We start from the raw sequence: 25402 nt of genomic DNA on the forward strand, positions 1-25402 counted from the left end.
TCTAAATGATATTTATAGCTTCTTTTTTCTAATGAGACAAAGCTTTTATTCTCATTAGGAATATTATGGTGTATGTGAATGAGAAATAATTTAAAAATTATTCTCCTGGCCAAAGTACAACATTTTTACAGTTTGACAGTGACCGAGGTACAACACTACTCCAACTTCAACAAAACGGTGGATTTTAAATAATTTGGAGTTAGTTATCTCGTAGCTTTATCTTCTTCTTCTTCTTCGCGTGCCTTTTGCGTGACTTTTTGAAACCAGCCTAGTTATACATAGTGCCAAGATACAACAGGTTTCCCTATATGTTTTTACAACAAGATCCACCAGTGGGAGGCGCCTTTGTACAGGATGCCGGCTAGATTATGGGTACCACAACGGCGCCTATTTCTGCTGTGAAGCAGTAATGTATAAGCATTACTGTGTTTCGGTAAAAAGGGCGCCGTAGCTAGTGAAATTACTGGAAAAAATTTACATCTTATGTCTCAAGGTGACTAGCGCAATTCTAGTGCCGCTCAGAATTTTTGGGTTTTTCAAGAATCCTGAGCGGCACTGCATTGTAATAGGTCAGGCGTATCAATAACCATCACCTGAACGCCCTGCTCGTCTCGTCCCTTATTTTCATAAAAAAATGAAAATGTGCAAAACAAATGTGTTTGAATGAAATTCAAAAGAATGAGTCTAAAACGTTTATGTGGTAAAGGTACTATAACTATAATATAAATAACTTTTTTAATGATTCTACAGATTGGGAATGGAGCGACCGCCCTTAGGTTATTTAGAAATAAACTATAATGTACGATATAATATTGTAATGAAATAAAAAAAAAGGAGTCCGTTGAGTTTCTTGCGCTCGTTCTACTCAGATCTGTGGCATACTTTTTCTCGACCGAATCAAAGGCTTTCTCATAGTCCACGAACGCCAATCTTAGTGGCTGGTTATACTCCTTTGTATTTCACTTTACTTGTTGTCTTATAAACTTAATCTATTTCTATCAATCATTAGTTGCAATACATACACCACTCCGCACGATCTAACGCACAGTGATTCGCCGCGTATCGAACCATCAAACTGTAACTGTCTTACTAATAAAGCGGATACTCCGAGTTTAATTACTATTTCTCCCTGTCATGTGATTCTGTAGCGACAAAGGTAAGATAAGAACATAGCGTTTTAAACTTGGGATCATTTTTCTTTGTGCTTATAAGTAACACATTAAATATTTTTGAAGAATCATTGTACACATTTTATTCTATCATTTTATCTTTCACTAGCTGACCCGGCAAACGTTGTTTTGCCATATAAAGTATAATTCTATAAATAAAGATTGCCTATATATATATTGTACATCATTTTGTTCTATTGTCAATAGTTTTTGCAGCGCACGCAAAAATAGGTTTTCGATTTTACACCTTGTGTTACAAAATAGCAATTTTATTACGGATCCCTAATTTTGAAAAAACATAGCCTATAGCCTTCCTCGATAAATGGACTACCCAACACTGAAAGAATCATTCAAATCGGACCAGTAGTACCAGAGATTAGCGCGTTCAAACAAACAAACACTGCAGCTTTATAATATTAGTATAGATTATCATACAAAACCGTATACGTTTGCAAAATAAATGATCTCATTTATTAACAATATCTTAAATTATACAAAATCTATTTCTAATTTATATTCAAATTTCCTTATCAAGTAATCCTCATCAACAGTATTACGTCCACTCAGGTTAACTATAGTCTGCCCAGTTTCACGAACTCATTAACAATTCCAGAGATTCTGCCACGAAAACGTTCATCTATTTTTAGTTCTCCTTCTAGTTGGTCGGCGACAATATTATCTTCAGCAATAAAGCAAAAAGGTAGCATTATCAAGGCAATTATTAGTCCGTAATCACGCATAGTTTCATAGTCTGCCTCGAAAACTTTTCTTGGACAAACAGTCTCTGAATCTATATCAAAATAAGAAAGAAACTCCCTCATTGTATCGTGGTACAGATCTATTAATTCTTGCTCGTATCGCTCTCTGAATTCGCAATCCGTAGATATATAGAAAAGGTACAAAAGATCGGTAACCGGAGATGCGTATGTAATGCATTGGTAATCGATTGGTACTACGTGTTCTATTTCACCTTTCTGAAACAAATAAATGAAAAATCATAATCACTAGAGTTATAATATAGTTATGGCATTAGATAAAAAATCAAGTTGATATCTAACTCAACCATATTAGTAAGCTGTTTTGGTGAGTAATGGATATTTTGTTATAGTTTTTAAATAATTCAAACTTTAGTAGCCAGGAACTCAATGGTCACCGTCATTTGAAATAGCTTTTCAGATGTTTCTTTCAGAGGAATGTTTTTCAAATCTATAAGTTAAGACTCTTTTGATTCCTAATCATACATAGACCGAACAGCTCTTTACTGCTGCACAAATATATAATGGGTAGTAGAAACTTTACCCTATTATAATATACAATAACTTAATGCTGTGGAAGTAACTATAATAGATCAGTTCTTGTAGTTACAATGTCCGTTTAACGAACGAATGTTTTTTACGGTTAACGAAACAGAATTAAATCTGTTGATAATTTAAATGAATAATTTGGAGAACATAGAAATTTGGAGTCATGGCTGATTTATTGCTTTGAGATGTCATGGGGGGCAGTGTTCACTTACCCTTACTTGACACGTTTTTTTTTATTAAGAGATACTTACAGAAACCAAATGCAAGTTAATTTATCCTTATTTCCTTAAAAAACGAATACTCACATTTTCCTTCGCCATCATATTATTTGGTCTGTAATCCCCGTGGCATAGACAATTAACAGATGACATATAACTACTTGTATACTTGGAGAATTTCTCATAAAGTATAGGATACATTTCCTTTATTTTAGATCTTAAATCTTCATCAATATACTTCAGAGAGCAATCTATTGTTTGATTTGCCCACTGTTTCCATTTATCATTAAAAGTAATAATGTATTTTTGATTCACAATGTTTTTTTCAAAATAACCTGGCATTTTTTTCTGAATTGCAAATGATAAGGCGTGGAACTTAGCAATTTCTTGTATTGCTAGTCGTGCATATTCTAAAGACATAGTTTCCATTCTATTTAATACTGTGTAGCCTTTTTTTGTTAAATTCTCCATTATTATTGCATCAGTGTTTGATTCATCATAACATTTAACAGTTCTGAATCGCCTGTGACAGGGAACGTTTGCGTCTTCCTGTAGTTTTTCATAAAGTCTATTCAAATTTGTGTAAAAGTTTACTTCTTTCATATAAACGTCATCTATTTCAAACATTCCATGTGTGTTTTCTTTGGGTATTGTATGTTTTATGAATAAGTTTGTTTCCTTGGGACCTTCTTTGGTGTGGCCAGTGATGTTTATTTCGAACAAACATGCCAAATAGTTAGTACCGTTTGGAGATAAAGCGACGGTTTCTATCTGATATTTCATGTATCCTTCATTCTGAATTATATATCGTATAGCCTTTTGGACTTCAGGTGATAATTTTGAGTCACTCTTACAATCATAACAACATTTGTTAATTCCCTGTTCATAGTTACTTATTTCTTCAACTTGCATATTATCCGAATGTTTCGCAAAATGGTACGCAAATAAGCTTACACCAACTCACTCATTCCTTTATATCACGACTTTAAAATGACATAAGGTAATGTTCACATTGATAGTTCGAAATTAAAAGTATTTTATTAATAATCAATTGATCAATTAATGTTTTATTATATACTTATAACTCTGTTAACTGTATTTACTTAAAAATAAGATTAGTGAAATGCAAATACTTAAATCCAAAAAGTCATTATTTTCCACACATAAAGTACATTAAATCTTTCACAGTAATTTTCTTAACAAGCTAATGCACCCGTAGTGTTCGTGAAACATTAAAATGTGAATGCGACGAATGTTGTTGTAACTGACGAGTAGTTTGTCAATTCGTTTCAAAATAAGATTTTTGTTAATTTATAGAATTTCAAACATTATCTTTAACTAATTTAACTTATATTTGGAAATTTTCAAATACCAAAGAGAATTTTGTACTTTTAAGTGTGTTTCTTTTGTTTTTTTAAACCATTAAATTTTTCTTTAATACGTATACTGAAATTAATCTATGATTATTATTTCCAAATTAACGAGTTCTTTAATTTTTACATAATTACGTCAGTTTGACCAACCAAAATAGATTAATTATTAATTTTTATCCATGATGCTATATTTTTCATGTCGTTGTCTATCTATGATTACAAATTATTTTATTTGCAATGAAAAGTGGTTGTGATTATTCTAGACTAATTTTATTTTTAACTAGCTGACCCGACAGACGTTGCTCTGTTCATAATAAAATAAAACTCTTGCGGATGGAATTTAGGAAAATCCGTTCTTAGGTGGTGAAAAGAATATTCCTACCAAATTTGAAGTCTTTAGCTCTAATGGTTCCAGAGATATCGTGATGAGTGACTATATACTTCACTAATGCTCTCTAGTGGCGTTTACTGTAGAGTTGTAAGAACCCTGAGTTGTCGATGAAATTCGGCACAAAAATAATTAAGCAATTTCCATTTCAGGTCAGTGTGCTACAAGCCTTACTTAATAGTAAATTTGCTGTAAACTAAATAAATACATGCAATTTACTACATACAATCTTCTACGTTATCTTGTATAATTATCTACTGATAATTTATTTGTTATTATTATATTTAAATAAAATGACAAACGAGAAAAACATTTTCCAGAAGTAAGTATGAGATACGTTTGTTATGTGAACAGTAACAGAAAAAAGATTTTATTTGATATGGGGATAAATTATATTAATAAACAAACATAACATTGTTAAGAGTTATATTATCATAAGTACTCGGAACGTTAATCGCTACTAATATTATAAATGTGAATGTAAGTTTGTTTGTTACACGCCTAAGCCATTGAACTGATTTTGATAAAATTTTGTACAGAGATAGACTAGAATGTGAAAAAGGATATAGGCTACCTTTTATTAAAAAAAATGGAAGGGTTGCGGTGCAATAGGGCATGGAAATTTGTATGGAAATTCGTCATTATCGAAGATAAACCATGGACCTTTGTATTTAGACACTTAATAAGAAATAATTTATAAATATTTATTCGGGATTTTTGAAACTTAGACCTACATGGGGATGAAATAGGAGATTAAACTTCACAGGGAAATACTATTAATCAGACTGTCCACACTGACAAGGGATTTTGCGCTGTATCGTAGAAGAGCGTTGCCAGCAACGGAAAGAGCAGTTTGTGTTTTCAAATAACTACCCAAAGTAACTATTCAACGCGGACGAAGTCGTGGGTAAAACCTAGTTACTCTTATAATTTAAGATCTTAAAAATTAATTAATTTTACTTTATAGTACTGGGTTATCTGGGATATCGAGATCTCTCATCTTTGGTCTCAATCTAACGAGTGCAATATACTCAGAATTTCGGGTTCGATCAAGGATCCTGAACGGCACAGCATTTTAATGTGCAGGGCCTATCACTTACAACCAGATTAACGTCTTGCCTCAATACTAGATAATATTAAATATACTAGGTATGTATGTAGACACAATATTCCAAATTTATCAGGTCACATACACTTGCTTTTGTCAATGGAAAAAATATGCCTTAAAAATGGTACGTATTTTATTCTAGTCAAGACCAATATTGTGCTTTAATCATGTTATGAATAACTTATAATAAATAAAGTTATAAATACGATAGAAATAAGCAATTTTAAATACATAAATTATTTGTCAAAGTTTTCAATTTCAAATTGAATGTTATCAAAAATGCCATGTTTAATTTGGGAATAAAAGTAATACGCTGCCTAAAGTAATAGTCTACTAAGACTCCGACTATAGATTTATTTTCATTAACATAAAAGTTTTGTTTCACTCACTCTTTAGTTTTTAATTACTTCTTTTCAGATTATTAGATACACACTTAAATTCATAATCTAATCAGATCTATCTCCTATCACCCCCGCAGCGTCACTCACTAAGCTGCGCTGGGCATTATATTAATATTGCATTATTTTCTTTAATTGACATTTTTAAATTTGTTATATCATTTGAATGGAATGTCCGATTTTAATAATTTCAAAAGTATTTTGCAGGCACTGAAATGGTCTTTAATTAAATTTATTAATGGGATAAGGATTTATACAGAGGTATGAATAATATGGTTTGATTGTTGTCGGCACTTTTATCAACTTTTAAAATGTATAAAAACAGATAAAGTGGCATAGCTACAGTAGTTGGATATATGGTTTCATTTACTTTTTTTTTGTAGATATTGATACGTTTTATAATACTGTAGAACATTTTTTGTTCTTTTATCAAAAGTTTCTGCAGCGCACGCGGTAACAGATTTTTAATGACAATTTTTTTCACACCATGGGTTACATTATTGCGTTTTTACTAAAGATCATTTTCTTTTTTAAATGTGATATAGCCTATGTACCTACTTAGTAAGGATGCAGCCTTCTCATGGTGAAATGATAAAAATCGGTCCAATAGTTTTTGTTTGAAAACATTACAAACATACATACAAAAACACAAATGTTTCCTCTTTATAATATTAGGTTAGATAATGACAGTTCAAGCAGGATTTTTTCTCGCAAGTGTATTGACAAATCTATATTTAAGCCGTGTATTAGCACTTAATATAGGCCCCATTGCAATTTGGTATCAAGAGTAATATCAAGAAGTACAGCAGATTCCACCGGTCTTACCACCTCTCCGTTTAATAGAACAATCACATTTATATTTTTACTTTGTAAATTTAATATATTTAGTTTTATGACTATTTAACAAGGCACGCGATGTCAGATATACTGTTTACTAATACATTGTTGGCCTTTTTTTCACTTTTAAACTATGGAATGCGTCCGATTCTCCGCAGTCTACGGTCTTCAAAGTCACCGATCGCATGATCATTATTTAGCAAATCCGTGGTTAAAATGGGAGAAGTGTCATCCGCAAACAATATTACCTTATGTTTTTTTCTACAAGGTTAGATATATCATTTATGTAAATAAGGAAGAGGAGCGGTCCAAGAATAAACCCTTGTGGTACCTTCATACCCAGAGGAGATCTTTAAACATGAGATAAGAAAAAAATGTGTGTGTCAGCTCCGACGCACAACTGGAGTTTACTCCTCAAGAACGATTAACTTTGAACAGGTACTAAAGAAAATTAAGTCCAATGGGGTCGGTTACACACAGACATACAGCAGAAGCTAATAGAAGTGTATTAATTAAAAAAGATCGACATCAGATGTAAGGGTAAATAAACGCATTAATGAAAATTCTTAAAGAATATTTATATTTCTATTTTATTTACATTTTTTTCGGCGAAATATTATATATCAAATATATTACATTTAAGTACATCTTACATGATTACATCAATATACTTATATTATCGAATTATTAATTGTCATAACTGAAACTACAAAAATAGTTAATAGAAAATAAATCATAATAACTTAAAAAATAAAATAATAGGTTAGGTTAAAAATTATCTATTTGGCGTGAAATGCGCTATATATACTCTCCATATTAAATTAAACATTTAATTATGTGCATAACTCATATAAATTTGTATGAACTATATTGATAATTCAATATTTAATAAATACAAAGCACACATGTTTATGTATACAATACCTGTTATATTAATGTATGAATTGTAACTTACTTAGTACCCACGTGCTTATCAGATTTTCTGGCACTATTATTTACACCACTACCTTCCATAATTTATAGAATTTTCACTTAAATTTATGAAAGTATAATAAAAAATCAATTTCAATAATATAATAAAGCTTCAATATTCAAGAAAGTGGAAGGTGCGCGAGAAATGATGCGCACCAAAAACGTTACTATGCCATTTGATGAGTAGCTTTTACTCTCCATATTTTTCTGAAATCGGGCGCCTTATATGACAATCGATTCTTAAGGAGTAAGCTCTAATAAACTCCAATAACAAAACTAAGTATTATTAACACTAAATATCAATTCATAACATTTAAAGGATTACAGTTTCGAACCCTGGAGTATTAACCTGAAATGTAATAATATCAAACTGACAAAATATAAAAAAAATATATATGCTTAGTACTCTTAGTATCTTCGGAACTCTAGTAGTTGGGATTCGACGAAATTTATCGGATTCTTATCAATTACATATTCACCTGTTTATGGAGTTAAAACATTTATTGCTCCACTTGCAGTATACTCATAAGACAAATATTTTTTATTTACTTAATATTTATATGTTTAATCTAGCTGGCAAATGTGTGACTCAAATATCATTTACATTATATTATGATACTGACACGCTTTATCTTACGTTATTTAAATATTGCAGATATTTGAAGCTCATAAAACGTTTGAATTATATTTACTTACTGGAATAGCAAGGATAATAATATTTTGATGCTGGTTGTGGAAGTAAGAAGTGAGCTGTATCTCATAAAAAACATTACACAAACAAATGAAATTTTGATAAAATTATTCTTTTGGAGTGCTGACGGGAGCAACTTACCGACACAAACGGAAAAGAATCGCGATAAGAGTAGTTAACAAAGGGACAACACCATGGCCAACACCACTTTCCCAAGAATGAAACTAAGGAGTTCCATCCGAACAAATAATAAAAACAACGTGCAATGATTTGACTTCGACAGATCATTCGTTTTCGCATGGGTATATATATTTTATTAAAACAAAACAAATCTTATAACTATATTTTCAATACTATAACTACATAAAATTTAAAGTATCATTACGTGAAAGCGTAGGTACCTAAAATACTGGCAGCATTTCCGCGTTGCATAGCTGATCCGTTGACCGAGATAGCTGCCAGCGCTTGAGTTTCCAATAGCCTTATTGAGTCGCGAAGTTAGTATTTTGAACATTCTTCGCGCCTCTGGGCCCCACGGGCCAAGTGTCTCGACACCAGAGATGTATGACATTCTTATTGCCATATCTTCGGCATTCGAAGCAGCAGCCCCAGCACCAACTGACGTAACTTGGACATGAGAAGGAGCCAGAGTGTCGAGGCAAGTCGCGTCCCATACCAGCGCCCTTCCCCGTGCCCAAGCCACCAGCGTCATTCCATCAGGATGCTTGCCATCGCGGCGGATAGTACCATTTGGCTCTCAAACAACTGGTATATTAAGAGCGGCATATATTATATTGAATTGATTCGGTTGGTCTTGTTACGACGAATCGAACGGACTAAACAAATGAAAATGAAAAAATACTCAATAGTATACTAAGAATGAGACGATCAGCTTTGTCACAATGGTTATTTGTATTTCAGAACAGACTAATTTAGGTCTGTGTGACCGGGTTTACCTTGACCTTTCCAAGAAAATCGATTGAACCTCAAGTTCTAAGAAATGTCGACAATTTTCAATAAACATGCTTTGTTAAACTGAAGGGGTGTTTAATACTTGCTGACATGGCCATCCCCATTGAATTCAAAATATCAGTGCTAAAGAAAAGGTCTTGAATAGTTAACTCGTGCTACTGTTTACGTTTGGTACTCTAAACTATGGAATGCGTCGTATTGTCGTATTGTCCGCAGTCTACGGTCATCAAGGTCACCGATCTCATGATTATCATTTAGCAAATCCGTGGTTAATATAAGAGAAGTGTCATCCGCAAATAATACTACCTTGTGTTTTTTCTACAAGGTTAAATATATCATTTATGTAAATAAGGAATAGGATCGGTTCAAGAATAAACCCTTGTGGTAATACCGAGAGGAGATCTTTAAACAAGATATAAGAATAACAAAACTAAGCATTATTAACACAAAATATATCAATTCATAAAATTTAAAGGATTACAGTTCCGAACCCTGGAGTATTACCCTGACATTTAATAATATCAAACTGACAAAATATAAAAAAAAGATTTGCCTACTACTATTAGTATCTTCGGAACTCTAGTAGTGGGATTCAACGAAATTTGTCGGATTCTTATCAATTACATATTCACCTGTTTATGGTGTTAAAACATTTATTGCTCCACTTGCAGTATAAAACAAATATTTTTTATTTACTTAATATTTATGTGTTTAATCTAGCTGGGAAATGTGTGACTCAAATATCATTTAAATTATAATGTTTCAGATACGCGTTATCTTACGTTATTTACGTTATTATTATTATCAAAAACGGCAAATATTTGTAAATCATGAAACGTTTGAATTATATTTACATAATGGAATAGCAAGGAAAATAATATTTTGACGATAGTTGTGGAAGTAAGAACTGTAGCGTGAACTGTATCTCATAAACAACAATACACAAACAGATGAAATTTTGACAGAGTTATTCTTTTAGACTGTTCCGAGCGCAACTTACGATAGGAATGGCAAAAGATTGGGATAACAGTAGGTATGAAAAAGGACAACTCTACGGCCAGAACTACATCCCCAAGAGTGAACAACTAAAGAGGAGTAGGTCAAATGCCATAATAACATATAATAAAAACAATAGGAATTTACAATATCTTCACTGTTATAGCACCCTCTCTTGTTTCTACGACAGCTTCACTTCAACGACAGCAAGTACCATAGAGCGCAGGGGTCGGAAACCTTATCATGCCTGAGGGGTCATTTTATAATTTTATATTTTAAAAATTTAAGGAAATAAATATTATGACTGTTTATTGTCAGTACATTTATGAAAACTTAATATACGTTCACAAAAATCGTCACCTTTTTGCTCTTAATAGTGATTTTCATTATTATAACGCTAGAAATAAGGGATTTCTTGTAACGAATTCTAATAGGCTTCACAAGATACATCTTTAAGGGTAAATGTATACACTTTTATAATAAAGTCCCAGCCACTGTTCAGGCATTATCTATAAATAAATTTAAATGTTTTATAAAAAAATGTCTCTGTCGTAAGTCCTATTACTCCACAGCTGAATATCTAAGTGATCGGACAGCCTGGGACTAGATTATGATTATTTTATAGCAATAGCAATGTAAGTACAATATTGTATATTTTTATTCAAAAGAGTGCAAAAAAAAGAATGCTGGGAGAGTTTCTTGCGCCGCTTCTTCTCTCTCAGAGCGCCATTTTTTTCCGAAGCGGTAGAATTTATTTTTATTTATTTATTTAGTAGTAGTATCTAGTATATTAGAAATAACACAATAAAGAATTCTAAAGGAATCAATTTTGAGAAAATAAATGCCTTTTATGCCTGTATGCCTTTTATGCCATTTAATAATTTACTACAATCGGGCGCATTAATGGTTGACGCAAATAAAACGTTACACAAGAGCAAAACAATGGGTTTACTCCAGGTATATCTATACCACTTTATACTGTGTCTATACGCCACACAGCCCTATTATGTGTGATCAATTTTGACTTGTCAATTTGTGTGTTAGCAAGTGGCTCAATATTCCAAATACTAAGGAGGTAATGCCAAGCGTGGCTGAGCGGTTGAATCGGTCGATTGAGTTGGTTACTGTAATGATAGATTCGCTTTCCTTTTCTTGCTGTATCTTCGTTTGAGATGCTCATCTCTCTCTCATCTATGTTAGGAACTGCCCATCCGAGTCTTTGTCGAGTATTATATATAGTTATTCTTACAATCTTAACTGTGTTGAATCGATCTTGACTATGAGCAGGTCAAACGTGCAACTTTTTATCATCTGTTAACAAACGGCATGGATGATCAGTGTAACGATCGAAAATCTTGCCTTTTTGTAGGAGGATAAACCAATTCCCAGATTACCATTTGTATATACCCACTTCATTCGAAGGTTTCTACTTAATATTGGCCTGAAAACAGTGTGAAAAAAGGGCTCCCAGTTTTATACAGAACTGAAAATAATTCCCTGTACAAGATTTTCAACGTTACGCAAAAGAGTAATGGGCTATGACTGCATATTATTATTGTTTAAGTGCTACCCGCACAGAATAGTGTTATTCAGTAATGTCACCTCGATTCTCAATAAACTTTCAACCGCACTCAACAGTGATGGGTAGCAAGAGTGATAATGGAAACCCGCTTCGGCCATAGATCTCTTTTTGCCTCCAACTCGACTCTTGACGACAACGGAAAAATACCGCCGACCATCCCGCAGTGTCAAAGCTCTATGCCTGAAGTACAGTTGAGACAGAATACTGTTAGGCGAGCTCTGTTTTCGTTGGACGTCAGGAAGTCGAGCGGGCCGGATGACATTTCTCCAATCGTGCTTAGAACGTGTGCCCCTGAGTTGACGCCGGTGCTAACGCGTTTATTCCGGCACTCTTATTCTAAAGGCGTAGTCCCTGACTCGTGGAAGTCAGCCCTTGTCCATCCGATCCAAAAAAAAGGAGACAGTTCGGATCCGGCAAACTACAGGCCTATTGCTATTACCTCCCTGCTCTCCAAAATCATGGAGAGCATAATTAGCCGTCAGCTCTTGGAATACCTAGAGGGTCACCAGTTGATCAACGACCGACAATACGGGTTTCGCCATGGTCGGTCGGCAGGTGATCTTCTGGTATACCTAACACATAGATGGGCTGCGGCTATTGAAAGCAAGGGGGAAGGTTGGCAGTTAGCCTGGATATAGCGAAGGCCTTTGATCGTGTATGGCACAAGGTGCTCCTCTCAAAACTTCCATCATTTGGGCTTCCCGAGCGCTTGTGCAAGTGGACCTCCAGCTTCCTCACTGGGCGCAGCATACAGGTCGTTGTCGACGGATATTGCTCGAACCCGAAGCCCGTGAATGCTGGAGTGCCCCAAGGCTGTGTGCTATCTCCCACGCTGTTCCTTCTGCATATCAATGATATGCTGGAAACCTCCAACATTCATTGCTATGCACAAGACAGCACTGGTGATGCCGTATACATGGGCCATGCAGGTCTTTCTCGAGAAATCGTCGACCAGTGCCGGGAGAAACTTGTGTCTTCTATCGAGTCCTCTCTTGAGAAGGTCGCGGAATGGGGTAAATTGAACCTTGTCCAATTTAAACCCCAGAAGATTCAAGTTTGCGCGTTTACCACTAAAAAAACCCCATTTGTCGTATCACCGCTCTTCGACAACACTTTCCTTAAAGCCTCGCCTAGTATCGGAATACTGGGTCTCGAAATCTCGAGCGATTGCCAATTTCGTGGTCATCTGGAGGGCAAAGCCAAATTGGCTTCAAAGAAACTTGGTGTCATTAATAGAGCACGGCAATACTTCAAGCTGGCCCACATACTAGCGCTCTACAAAGCGCAGTTCCGGCCACACATGGACTATTGCTGTCATCTCTGGTCTGGCGCACCCCAGTATCTGCTCGATCCATTTGACCGCGTGCAACGTAGAGCAGCTCGAATTGTGGGGGACCCAGTGCTCTGTGAACGGCTGGATCACTTGGCGTTGCGTAGAGAAGTCGCTTCATTGTGTGTCTTCTACCGCATTTATCACGGGGAGTGTTCCAAAGAGCTGTTTAACCTGGTTCCTGCCACCGAATTCCACCTTCGCACGACACGTTACAGGTTAGGATATCATCCTCACCATCTGGATGTGTGGCGGTATTCCACAGTGCGGTTTTCAAGGAGCTTTCTTCCACGTACTACAAAGCTGTGGAATGAGCTTCCTTGTACGGTGTTTCCGGGACGATACGACATGGGTACCTTCAAAAAAAGCGCGTACACCTTCCTTAAAGGCCGGCAACGCTCCTGTGATTCCTCTGGTGTTGCGGGAGATTGTGGGCGGTGGTGATCACTTAACAACAGGTGACCCGTACGCTCGTTTGTCCTCCTATTCCATAAAAAAAAAATATTGCGCACTATGGATCTCAATCTCTTGTCTAAGTAGCATTCATGTAAGAGTAATCGGTGTTGGTCCCGAATAGTTTAGGAACAATCAGAGATCTTTCAGGATTTCTTCAGATATTCTTTCCGGATGAGTGTTACGTTGTGGTAGCGTCAATGCAAATTTGCGTTCGTAGTGCTTGACAGGGCAGGGGGCGCAGGGTGCGCCGCTATGGTGACAAGCGTGGTAGGACTGAAACGTTTCTATCACTGGTAAAATTGCCATGGCTGTTTATATATACTTATCGTCATTTAGTCTCTTCATATATTTTTTTCAAATTTCAAAAGCAGCAGTAACAGTGACAGTTCAAATGCGCTGACAATGACAGATGCTTGTCACTGACTGATACTTCGACAGATCATTCATTTTCCCGTGGGTATATAACTATATTGGATTGATTCGATGATGACACGGTTGGTCTTGTTACGACTAACTGAACGGACGTGTTTTTTTTTCTTTCTTTAAAATAAATTAACAAGAATCAAGAATATCTTTGCTTTATTTCTCTTTTTTCTTGCAGGCTACAAAGGTGTCCATCCTCAAGAGCAGTGCAAGTCTCGGCATCTTTGTGGCTTTCCTCTGGACACTTACAAGCACTCTTATATCCTTATGTAAATATGGTTTCCATATCTGAAAATCATATTCAAAGATTGGTCGAATTGGTCTTAGCGTTGAAGATGATTACAAAAATTATTGTATGCTTTTCAATTCAAAAAAATTTAATATAATAATACTTAATACTATACTAAGAATGAGACCAGCAGCTTTGTCACACTGGTTATTTGGATTCTCAGAACAGAGTAGTTAGCTCTATGTGATGTTACGCTTATCAAAAATATATAATGAGAATACTCAATAGAATATTTTTTTTATATGAGAGGGGGGCAAACGGGCAAGAGGCTCACGGGATGGGGAGAGGTGGAGGCCCATGGACATCCGCAACAACAGGTGTGTCAAGAAATTCGTTGCCGGCCTTTAAGGTGGGAGTATGCTTTTTTCTTGAAGGTCCCTAAGTCGTATCTGTTCGGGAAGACCGCTGCCGGTAGTTGATTCCATAAAGTGGCTGTGCGAGGCAAGAAATTTTGAACAAAACGCGCGGTTGTGGAATGCCAGACGTCTACGTGATGCGGATGGTACTTTGCACGTAATGTCCGGTGGTGGCATTCGGCCGCTGGAATCAACCCGAACAGCTCCTCTGAGCACTCCCCGTGATAAATGCGGTAGAAGATGCAGAGAGAACCCACATCCCTACGCAATGCTAGAGAATCAAGCCGAGCGGAGATGACTTGATCGTCAATGATTCGAGCCGCTCTTCGTTGTATGCGGTTAAATGGAAGAAGCTGGTACTGGGGAGCACCCACCCAGAGGTGAGAACAGTACTCCATGTGAGGCCGAATTTGCGCCTTATAAAGTTGCAGGCGGTGGCTTTTAGTTAAGTACTGTCTCGCCTTACCTCATGAGTACACCAAGCTTTTTTGAGGCTCGTTTGGCCTTCTCTTCCAAGTGACCACGGAACTGAACGTCGCTCGATATATCGACGCCAAGTATGCCAATACAGGCTGTGGCAGTTAGAGGAGTGATCTCAAATCGAGGGGATACGACAAAGGGAGACTTTTTAGTGGTGAACGCACAAACTTGTGTGTTCTTGGGGTTGAATGGACTAAATTTTCTCGGCCCCATTCCGGGACTTTGCAAAGCATAGTCTCGATTTCAGACACAAGTTTGTTCTGATTCTCGTCGACGCTATCCCGGGATATACTCAATAGTATACTAAGAATGAGACCATCAGCTTTGCCACAATGGTTATTTGGATTCTCAGAACAGACTAATTTAGGTCTATTAGACCTGGTTTACCTTGACCTTTCCAAGAAAATCGATTGAACCTTAAGTTCTAAGAAATGTCGACAATTTTCAATAAACATGCTTTGTTAAACTGAAGGGGTGTTTAATACTTTGCTTGCATGGCCATCCCCATTGAATCCAAACTATCAGTGCTAAAGAAAAGGTTCTGAATAATAAACATGTGCCATTGTTTACGTTTGATACTCTACACTACTAATATCTATATTATATTTGCAATGCAAAAATTCAGCCAATCAACTGAGGTTTGCGGTCGCGGCGTACTGAATGTTCATTGGTCAGTTGATGATCATAACCAATAGCTGTCTGCTATAATGGATTTAAATAAGAATTATTTTATTTTCTTTGATTAATGTTACATATTTAAATAAGACACTTTTAAAGGAATTAAACGCGTATAATTGTTACTGTTTTACATTAGATTTTTGCGTAAAAGTTAAATTTTTATTTTCGTTAATCCGACGTTTCAAGACCTTTCCAGATCTCGTTTTCAAGGCGACTGCAGTTGAAATGAGTCAAAGATAGTATATATGTAGTTAGGGGTTTTAATTTAGAAGTTATTGGATCCCAGGTGCTAGATAATTTTAGATGTTTTTTAATTTCGATGGCTTCACGTACCAGTCTTGGGAGAAATCTATTCTCTGTTACCAAAACTTTTGGTTGGTCGAACCGGATGCAGTGGTTAAGACGGTCTTTTATGTATTCACATACAGCTGACTTAGAGTGACGTCTGTGTTTGATATCCGCAATGTGTTCTTTAAGTCGGCTTGAGATATTACCTTTGGTTTGCCCAATGTAAGACAGGCCACAGTCGCAGTCTAGTTTATAGACACCTGCATCTTGCAGTGGAATATTACTGGTCTCAAGAATTGCTGGATCTTCTTGCGTGGCTTGAAAATAGTATAACTGGTAGTAGTAGCTCGTTTTAGGATCCTGCTAATTCTGTCTGTAATACCCTTAACATATGGCAGGTAGGGTGGTTGACGTGGAACTGTTGGCGCCTTAACTCTGTTACGATGCTGACGGGGAGGCCGCTGTTTATTCTCAAGGAGTACTTTCTTGATATGCTGTAACTCCTCATTGAGATGGTCAGCATCACATAGGTGGGCTCTCTAAAACAAACATTTACCGACAGAATGAAGTTGTAATGTGTGGTGGTGGGATTCACCGTCTAGGTACCTATCTGTGTGGGTTGCCTCTCTGTAAATAGTGTGGCTTCTTGAACCGTCTGCTTTTCGTATAACTAAAATATCCAAAAAAGGCAGTCGGTTGTTGCTTTATTTTTCAAATGTGAATTTAATATTTGAATGAATTGAATTAATATGTTCTAGAAATGCAAATATTTTATCCGTGGGTGACACGAAAAAAGCGTCATCTATATAGCGTTTATAAGCTGTAGGTTTGACAGGAGCCGTGGCTAATGCTCTTTCCTCGAAGTCTTCCATGAAAATATCGACTACAACGGCAATCTAATGTAAAACTGTTACAATTACACGCGTTTTAATCCTTTTCGGTCTGTCGCATGGTGGAGTGCGATGCCGATGGGTTGGTTAGTCTGCTCGGATATTTGGTCGGACCAGCGTCGTGGGCTCCGACCTCTTGGTCTCTTCCCCTCAATTTTCCCGATTTAATCCTTTAAAAGTGTTTTTTTTTTAAGAATTATTTTCCTAATGTTGAACCTGAAAGGCGGTATGAGTTAAAGTATTTACCTGACTTAGATGCAAGTCCAAAGTGCAAAAGACAAATTTTATTAATATGTGCTAGAATTACGACGATGCCCACCTACATAATGTTTAGCAATAGTGATTGATACATTTCAGACATTTATGTGCCCCAAATTATCCATACTAGGCATAGCTTGTAGTATGACTTCTAGACAACGATATGTATAATACAATAAACATATCGTATGTATAATTAAGGTTAATCTTACTAAAAAAATAAAATGCACTTAATTTATATGTGAACTTTTTGTTGGAGAGTAAGTCTCTAATTGGACGTTATAAGTGGTACGCTAAACGTATAATAAATAGGCTTTCGCGGAAGACTCGAGGGAACGATCATAAACATTTTATAAAATATAAGTAAGAAGAAGTAATTTCTTGGAAAAGGAATTTATCTTTAAAAACATAATTTTCATCTTTCAAAAAATATTGTAGGTTTTATGCTCTAATAACGACCTCGGGGCGAGCTCTTATTATTAAGCACTACTTAAATCACGTTATAGTGTGATTCAGAGTTTCTTATGTCAATGAACCCTTCAACCCCGCATTACAAGTAAACTTATCACAAACTTGGAGAGTAAATGTAAAATTATCTAACGAGGTCATCACAGCAGAACATTGATTAAAAACAAATAAATCAATCAGGGTAAACTACCCGGTCACTAGCAAACTCAATTTGAATCGAATGCTATCAATTTATCGCACTGAATTCATTTAATTGAAACTATAACAAAGAGGAGTGATCAAAAATATAACAATTTACTTCCTCTTATAATGTTTGTTTATGTTTTGAATGTTTTTGAGTAACTCCGAAATTTGGCCGAATTCCACCACCGGACATTGCGTCAAAATGCAAAATACCACCCGAATCACGTTAACGTCTGGCATTCCACAACCACGCGTTTTGCAAGAAATTTCTTGCCTCGCACAGCCCCTTTCTGGAATCAATTACTGTTTTCCCGAACCGACACGTCTTAGGGACCTTCAAGAAAAGAGCATATACCCACCTTAAAGGCCGGCAACGCATTTCTTGATTTCCTGGTGTTGCAGATGTCCTGGTGGCCGCTTCCCATCCCGCGAGTCTCTTGCCGGTTTGTGGCCTCTGATACAAAAAAAAACTCACTGTTTTAATGTAACAGGAGTAGTATTGTAACTAAATCTGTTTTTTTCCAAATTGAATAACTTTCGTGTAGTGTTAAATTTATGTCGTTATTTTACGAATTATTATACACTACGAATTTAATGCTAACGTAAGATTACGAACTTACCTTAGTTAAACTACTAGAGAAACTAACAATATAGGTATATAATAGCGATAGAAGAGAAATCTACTAAAGATAGATAATTCAAGTTATAACTTTAGTAAACTTACGTGATTAAGCACACGTCAAAGTTTTAACAAATTATATGAAGTATTTTATCCGCTCGTTGAGTTCCGACCCTTTACTGCCTCAACAGACAAACATCAATCATCTTGTTCGAAAACATGTTTTCGAAATCTCCGAAATAATATTTTGCGAGGTAAGAGATTGCTTTCCTTTGTTGCCTTCATGCCTGCTTTACTTAGTGTCCGGATATCTTTATGATGCAAATTACGATCGAAAAAGTTCCCGTGGTATCAGAATAAATTTTATATTACATTCTTCTCCGCTTCATTCATCATCGAGAGTGGGTTTCCTTTTATGTTCATTGCCTTCTGTTTCATCAATGATTGCGGGGAATAAATTTAATTATGTCATATTTACAACAAGAGAGTTCTGCACTTGGATCAAAATAGGATTCAAAATCACTTATTGAACGTCAAAAATTATCACCCATTCAAAATAGACTGCCTCAGACCTGAGAAGAACGGGCGCAAGGAACTGAACGGGCTTTTTTATATATAAAAATATGGATTGCAATGTGATATCGTACAATAAACATTTATAATTAAAGACCCTGAGGGTGTTTGCTTCATTCCCAGTCTGTGGTGTGTGTAACCTTTCCCACACAAACGTTTTTTAACAATTATTTTAAATTTCGTAACATATTTGTTTTCTTCATTTTCTGGGATCATATTGTAGAAACATGTACATCGCTCACTCACGCATATACTTATCATCACTCATATGATGAGGTGACCAGGCTATTCTCTTGGAACACCAGAGCAAAACGCTTTTTTGATGTTACTCATATAGTATAGATGGAAACGAGACAACGTCGAGAGACATCTTCAACAACAGATTTGGATCCCTTTAGATGCTAAACCTGCTGCCACACGGAAAGAGATTGAGATTATTGCTTTCATGTCTGGTCTGGCACCCCAGTATCAGCTCGAGCCATTTGACCGCGTGCAGCGCAGAGCTGCTCGCCATATTTTATTGTCAGGGATCCAGTGCTTGTGAACGGCTAGATCAGTTGACGTTACGTAGAGACGTCTCTTTATTGTGTGTCTGCCACCATCATGGGGAGTGTTCAGAAGTTCTGTTTAACCTGCCGCCGAACTCTACCTCCTCACGACACGCCACAAATTTGGCTATCATCCCCATCATGTGGATGTATGGCATTCCTCCAAAGTGAGGTTTTCAAGGAACTTTCTTCGACGTGCAACCAAACTGTGGAATGAGCTTCCTTGTGTGGTGTTTCCAGGATAATACATGGATACACTTTCCTAAAACACCGTCAACGCTCCTGTTATTCCTCTAGTGTTGCAAAGGAATTTGGGCGGTGGTGATCACTTAACATCAGGTGACCCGTACGCTCGTTTGTCCTCCTCATCCATTAAAAAAAATCAATTGCTTCATTGATTACTCAGCTTTAATTACGTTTGAGTTAATTACGTTTACTACGTAGTCAACTAATATATTTTATTTTTCTTGTTATTTTTTTTTCTTCACACCTCCTAGTATTATAGGGCATTTAACACAGTTAGATATCATCGAATGGAATAATTAGCCTCATAGAGTTAAAATATTATTTGATCTCAACATCCGTAGCATACTGTATTGTTTTGTTGTTTCGTTTCTTGACAAATGTGAAAGTATATTAATAACCCAGGACGCGTAAGGCGAGTAATAAGTTCCTGAACATGCCTCGTAAGTTTCACTTCTGCGAAATACGTGTCGAAGTGATTTTGTGGAATAATGAATGTCATCAACACTATCTCTATATATATAATGCAAATGGTCTTTGTTTGAGGCTCAATCACGCCTAAACCACTGATCGTATCGACATGAAACTACCACCATTCGATGCGAAATTAATCCTAGATAGTTTGTGGTAACTATTAAATATTTTTCGAATTCCAACGTTCCTTCCTTTTAAAATTCGCCCAGCGAAGTGGGCGGGAACGGCTATATTATAAAACAAAGTAATCCGTCGCGTCTGCCTGTTTGTTCGCGATAAATTCAAAAACTACTGCACCGATTTTCATGTTCTTTTCATCAATGGATAGCGTGGTTCTTGAGGAAAGATTTAGTATATAATTTTGTTAGTTTTTGTATCCATATTTGTATAATTAACGATATTTATTGGAGATATCGGTATAAATTAAGCCGTCTACGAGCGTTCAACGAAAACGTTAAAAAACTGTCTAAGCCTTTTGAGATAAATAACAAAATAATAAATGGTGGAATTGTATCTTATATCTCTTCTTTGCGTGCCTCTCCGACTAGCGAAGGTTGGCGGTCAGCTTTGTAGTTTCAATTGTTTGTCCTTCGCGAGGCGAAATAGTTCTGCCGCACTCGCGATGCCAGTCCACTCTCGGATGTTGCGCAGCCAAGACTTTTTTCTGCGACCTACGCCTCTTCTTTTGGCTACTTTTCCCATCATGATGAGTTGTAGGAGCTTGTACCTCTCGTGCCTAAGCACGTGCCTAAATATGCGTCTTTCCTCATCTTGATAGTTTGTATGAGTTCGCGTTTTTTATTGACACGGCACAGAACTTCCACATTTGTGACCTTGTGGGTCCAACTTACCAACATACGTCTATATGCCCACATTACAAAAGCTTCTATACGTTTTCTGAGGTCTTCTTTTATAGTCCACGCCTCACATCCGAGTCAAGCGACCCAGAACCTTCGAGTTCATTTTAAGAAGCAACATAAAGATAACAAGACCTTATAGACATAAAGGCCAGACAGAGGAAGCAGTTATATCAACACCCTGGACTTCGAAGAACGAATTTATTAAACAATGAACTCATAAAAAGAACATTATGAAGGAATGTCACAATGAACTCATTAATGGAACACAATGAAGTAATATTGGGTATTGGTATTCAACAACATCCTACACAACGGTAACCCTCTTCCCGCGCTGCAGTACCGCACCACAGTATATATACAGAAGCATTGGCAAGGAGCATCATTCACATTACCATAGCTTAATTAATACATTTGTTAAAGTAAGATAAGAATTTTGTAATTATTAAATAAAGTATTTTTTTTAAATATCTTAAAATCAGATATTTTGACTTCCGTATAGAAGTAAGGGCCAGATGTAACAGTGCAGTAAACGAGTGCGCAAGGAAATCTTAAGACCACGGTTGCACAGTCCTTTTTTCATTTTACTTGGTGCTTCGAGCCACTTCAATTCTGGTCTTAATTTCTTGGTCGCTATTCCAGTTGTCATTTTACCACGTACCTAGATATTTGTATTTGCGCACTCTATCTAGTTTTTGGCCTGCTAATGTAATGTCAAAGTCATCAATTTCTTTCTTAGATATGACCATGAGTTTCGTCTTTGAGGTGTTCATCCTAAGACCAGCTCCTTCGCTGCACTCATTTAGTCGGGTGACAAGTTTCTGAAGATCAATAGCAGATGATGCTATGAGGACTGTATCATCAGCATCTTATATAGGGTAGACCTAGAAAAGACCAGAAAAGTTCGCATTAGCATATCTTTATCTTATAGGTGTAACATACTACATCCATGATTGTTTCATTTTTAACTTATAAATAATGATAACACGTTTCCGTTGGCTTAAGACTGCATTATTCCCGAATCTTTCATCATATTCTTTTCTATTGATAGAACAGCGTCTGTCGGGTCAGCTAATTTATAATATTTTTAACCGACTTCAAAAAGGAGGAGGTTATCTATTCGATCGGTATTTTTTTTATGTATGTACACCGATTACTCTGGGATTTATGATCCGAATTACGTAATTTTTTATTCTTACACATATAAATAATAATAGCATATAATAGCATTTTATTAATATTAAAGGTAAATTTGTATTAAATTAAATTTTTAGTTTTTTGATACTTTTCAGTTTTTGAAGTCGTTTTTTTTAAACGTAGTGTTTTTATAAATTGGTAGGTTTACTAACGAGCATTAGATTTACGACCTATTTGTCGCCGCAAGGTACTTAAACCATTTAACTAAATGGCAAACAATTTATTATGTAGAGACAGCAGGATTATAAGAAGCTTAAGATATTTCATATTATACCAGTGGGAGGCTCCTTTGCACCGGATGCCGGCTAGATTATGGGAACGACAACGGCGCCTATTACTGCCGTGAAGCAGTAATGTGAAAGCAATACTGTGTTTTGGTCTGAAAGGCGCCGTACCTAGTGAAATTACTGGGCAATGAGACTTAACATCTCATGTCTCAAGGTGACGAACACAGTTTCAACACAAAATTTTTGGGGTTTTTCAAGAATTCTGAGCGGCACTGTATTCTAATGCCCAGGACGTATCAATTATCAACAGCTTAACGTCCTGCTCGTCTCGTCCCTCGTTTTCATAAAAAAATTCTTTAATCTTTATAATATAAGTATTAATAATAATTGTGCCGTTTGGTGTCGAGACACTTGGCCCGTGGGGCCCAGAGGCGCGGAGAATGTTCAAAATACTATCTTCGCGCCTCAATAAGGCTACTGGAAACCCAAGCGCTGGCAGCTATTTCGGTCAACGGATCAGCCTTGCTATCCAACGCGGTAATGCTGCCAGTATTCTTGGTACGCTTCCACGTAATGATAGTTTTAATTTTATGTAGTCGTAGTATTGTAAATATTGTTATAAGATTTGTTTTACATATATGTTTAATATCATATAAAATACTAGTATTAATAATAATATAGTATACTGTTTCAACTTAAGATTTAAATTGTATAATTAATCCCTTTAGAACTAAATATACTAATATCTTTATTCTCTCTGTGAATTTCATATTTAAGCACACTCCAAGGAGAAGTAAAACTTAATTAACAGAATATATAATATACTTCTTACTAAAACCTACTTTGATTCACTTTTATTATTTTTTTATAAGGAAAATTATAATTTAAATTGGCATATTTTCAGTTTAGTGTATTTTCTTATTATATTTTCTAAAGACAAAGGTTTTCACGGTACACAGACGTGGTCGCTAACTATGGGCCTTATGAGAAAGCTCATGGTCGGTCAGAGGGCAATGGAGAGGGATGCTCGGAGTTTCCCTGCGAGATCGAATCAGAAATGAGGAGATCCGTAGGAGAACCAAAGTAACCGACATAGTCCAAACGATTGCGAAACTGAAGTGGCAGTGGTCAGGGCACATAGTTCGACGGACAGATGGCCGTTGGGGCAGTAAAGTCCTCGAATGGCGAACACGTACCGGAAGACGCAGTGTTGGCAGGCGCCCCACAAGATGGACCGACAATCTGGTTAAGATCGCCGGAATACGTTGGATGAGGGCAGCGCAGGACCGATCGTCGTGGAAATTTTTGGGGGAGGCTTTTGTCCAGCAGTGGACGTTTTCCGGCTGATGATGATGTATTTTCTTATAACTATAATAATACCTATGGGGACTACCCCATAGGTATAATTATAGACATACCCCAAGTAACTATACTTGATAACAATTTTACAAAGTGTACAAATAAAAAATACCTTTTGTTTTTTAACCGACTTCAAAAAACGAGGGCGAACCGATTTTGATGATTCTTTTTTTATTTGAAAGCTGAAGCTTCCTGTGTGGTCCCATTGCAACTATGGCATCCATAAAACTATAAAAGTCTTTACTTTTTTGTGCACATTATATCTATTGTTTTGGTATAGTTTTTTTGAAGTTGGTTGTTTTTTCTTCGATCGAATTTCAAGATTGTTTGTTTACGAGTAATCCGATGATTGGTATATTTTCTATTTGAAACAACGGTTAAAGTATCTAATCTTAATAATTAATAAGCTGCTATTAACGCTGTTATTAAAATAAAAATCATTTAATTTTCCTAATTTTTATTTATTTAGAAACTTTCAGCAATGATTTTGCATAATATGTGTTAATGGATTTTTATTTGTTTCAGATATCAGCCACTAAATTCATAAGATGTCAACAAGAAAAAACTCCTCATCTGAAACAACCAAACACAAAACGTACAAAAAGCATATTCTGATTCCGATACTCGTAATCCTCCTACCATATAGTTTAGCGATAAACTTGCCCAGTGGTGATCCAGCTCCAGGGCGATCACCAGGACCACCTATTGATGATGAAATTAGTGATAAATCAACGAACATTGAAGTGGCTGAAGTGTTTTACGATGAGACGACGGCAAGTGATGTAACTACTGTAGAAGCCATTATTAGTGTGGATGATGATGCATGTGCTTATGCAAAGGTACCAAGTGATAGTGGTGAAGTTATAACCCTAAGTGAAAGTGACAGTGATGTTAATGTCACCATCAGTCATCCGATATTTGAGACACAGCAATTGGTTAGAGGAGTCACGTATGACGGTAAGCGATAGATCTAATTGTATTTGGAAATAGTAAAAATAAGTGAATTAGATAATCATAAAAAAATATTTGATGTTGTATTAATCAAACAAAACAAATCTTATTACTATATTTACAATACTAAGATTATATTGAAATAAAAGGATCGTTACGGGGAAGTGTATCAAGAATACTGGCAGCATTTCTGTGTTGGATGGCTAGGCTGATCCGTTGATAGAAATAAAAATGATTTTATTTAAAA

The 25402-nt window shown here is 36.0% G+C and overlaps 2 protein-coding genes across 2 annotated transcripts in view; one reads left to right on the forward strand and one right to left on the reverse strand.

Moving 5' to 3' along the window:
- The window catches only part of LOC126965168 (uncharacterized), a 320537-nt gene that overhangs the window by 55398 nt on the left and 239737 nt on the right, over positions 1-25402 (forward strand). Inside the window, exon 2 of the mRNA XM_050808616.1 lies at positions 24730-25161. Within this exon, the coding sequence (XP_050664573.1) occupies positions 24753-25161 (409 nt within the window). The 5' untranslated portion in view covers positions 24730-24752. The remainder of the gene's footprint in view (positions 1-24729; positions 25162-25402) is intronic.
- Positions 678-3629, reverse strand: LOC126965383 (uncharacterized). Its single transcript, XM_050808949.1, has 2 exons — positions 2779-3629; positions 678-2143 (listed from the first exon to the last, which is right to left on the reverse strand). Exons 1-2 carry the CDS (start codon positions 3601-3603, stop codon positions 1742-1744), a joined length of 1227 nt encoding a protein of 408 aa, XP_050664906.1. The 5' UTR covers positions 3604-3629; the 3' UTR covers positions 678-1741.

Source organism: Leptidea sinapis, chromosome 1 (assembly GCF_905404315.1).
Source record: "Leptidea sinapis chromosome 1, ilLepSina1.1, whole genome shotgun sequence".
NCBI lineage: Eukaryota > Metazoa > Arthropoda > Insecta > Lepidoptera > Pieridae > Leptidea > Leptidea sinapis.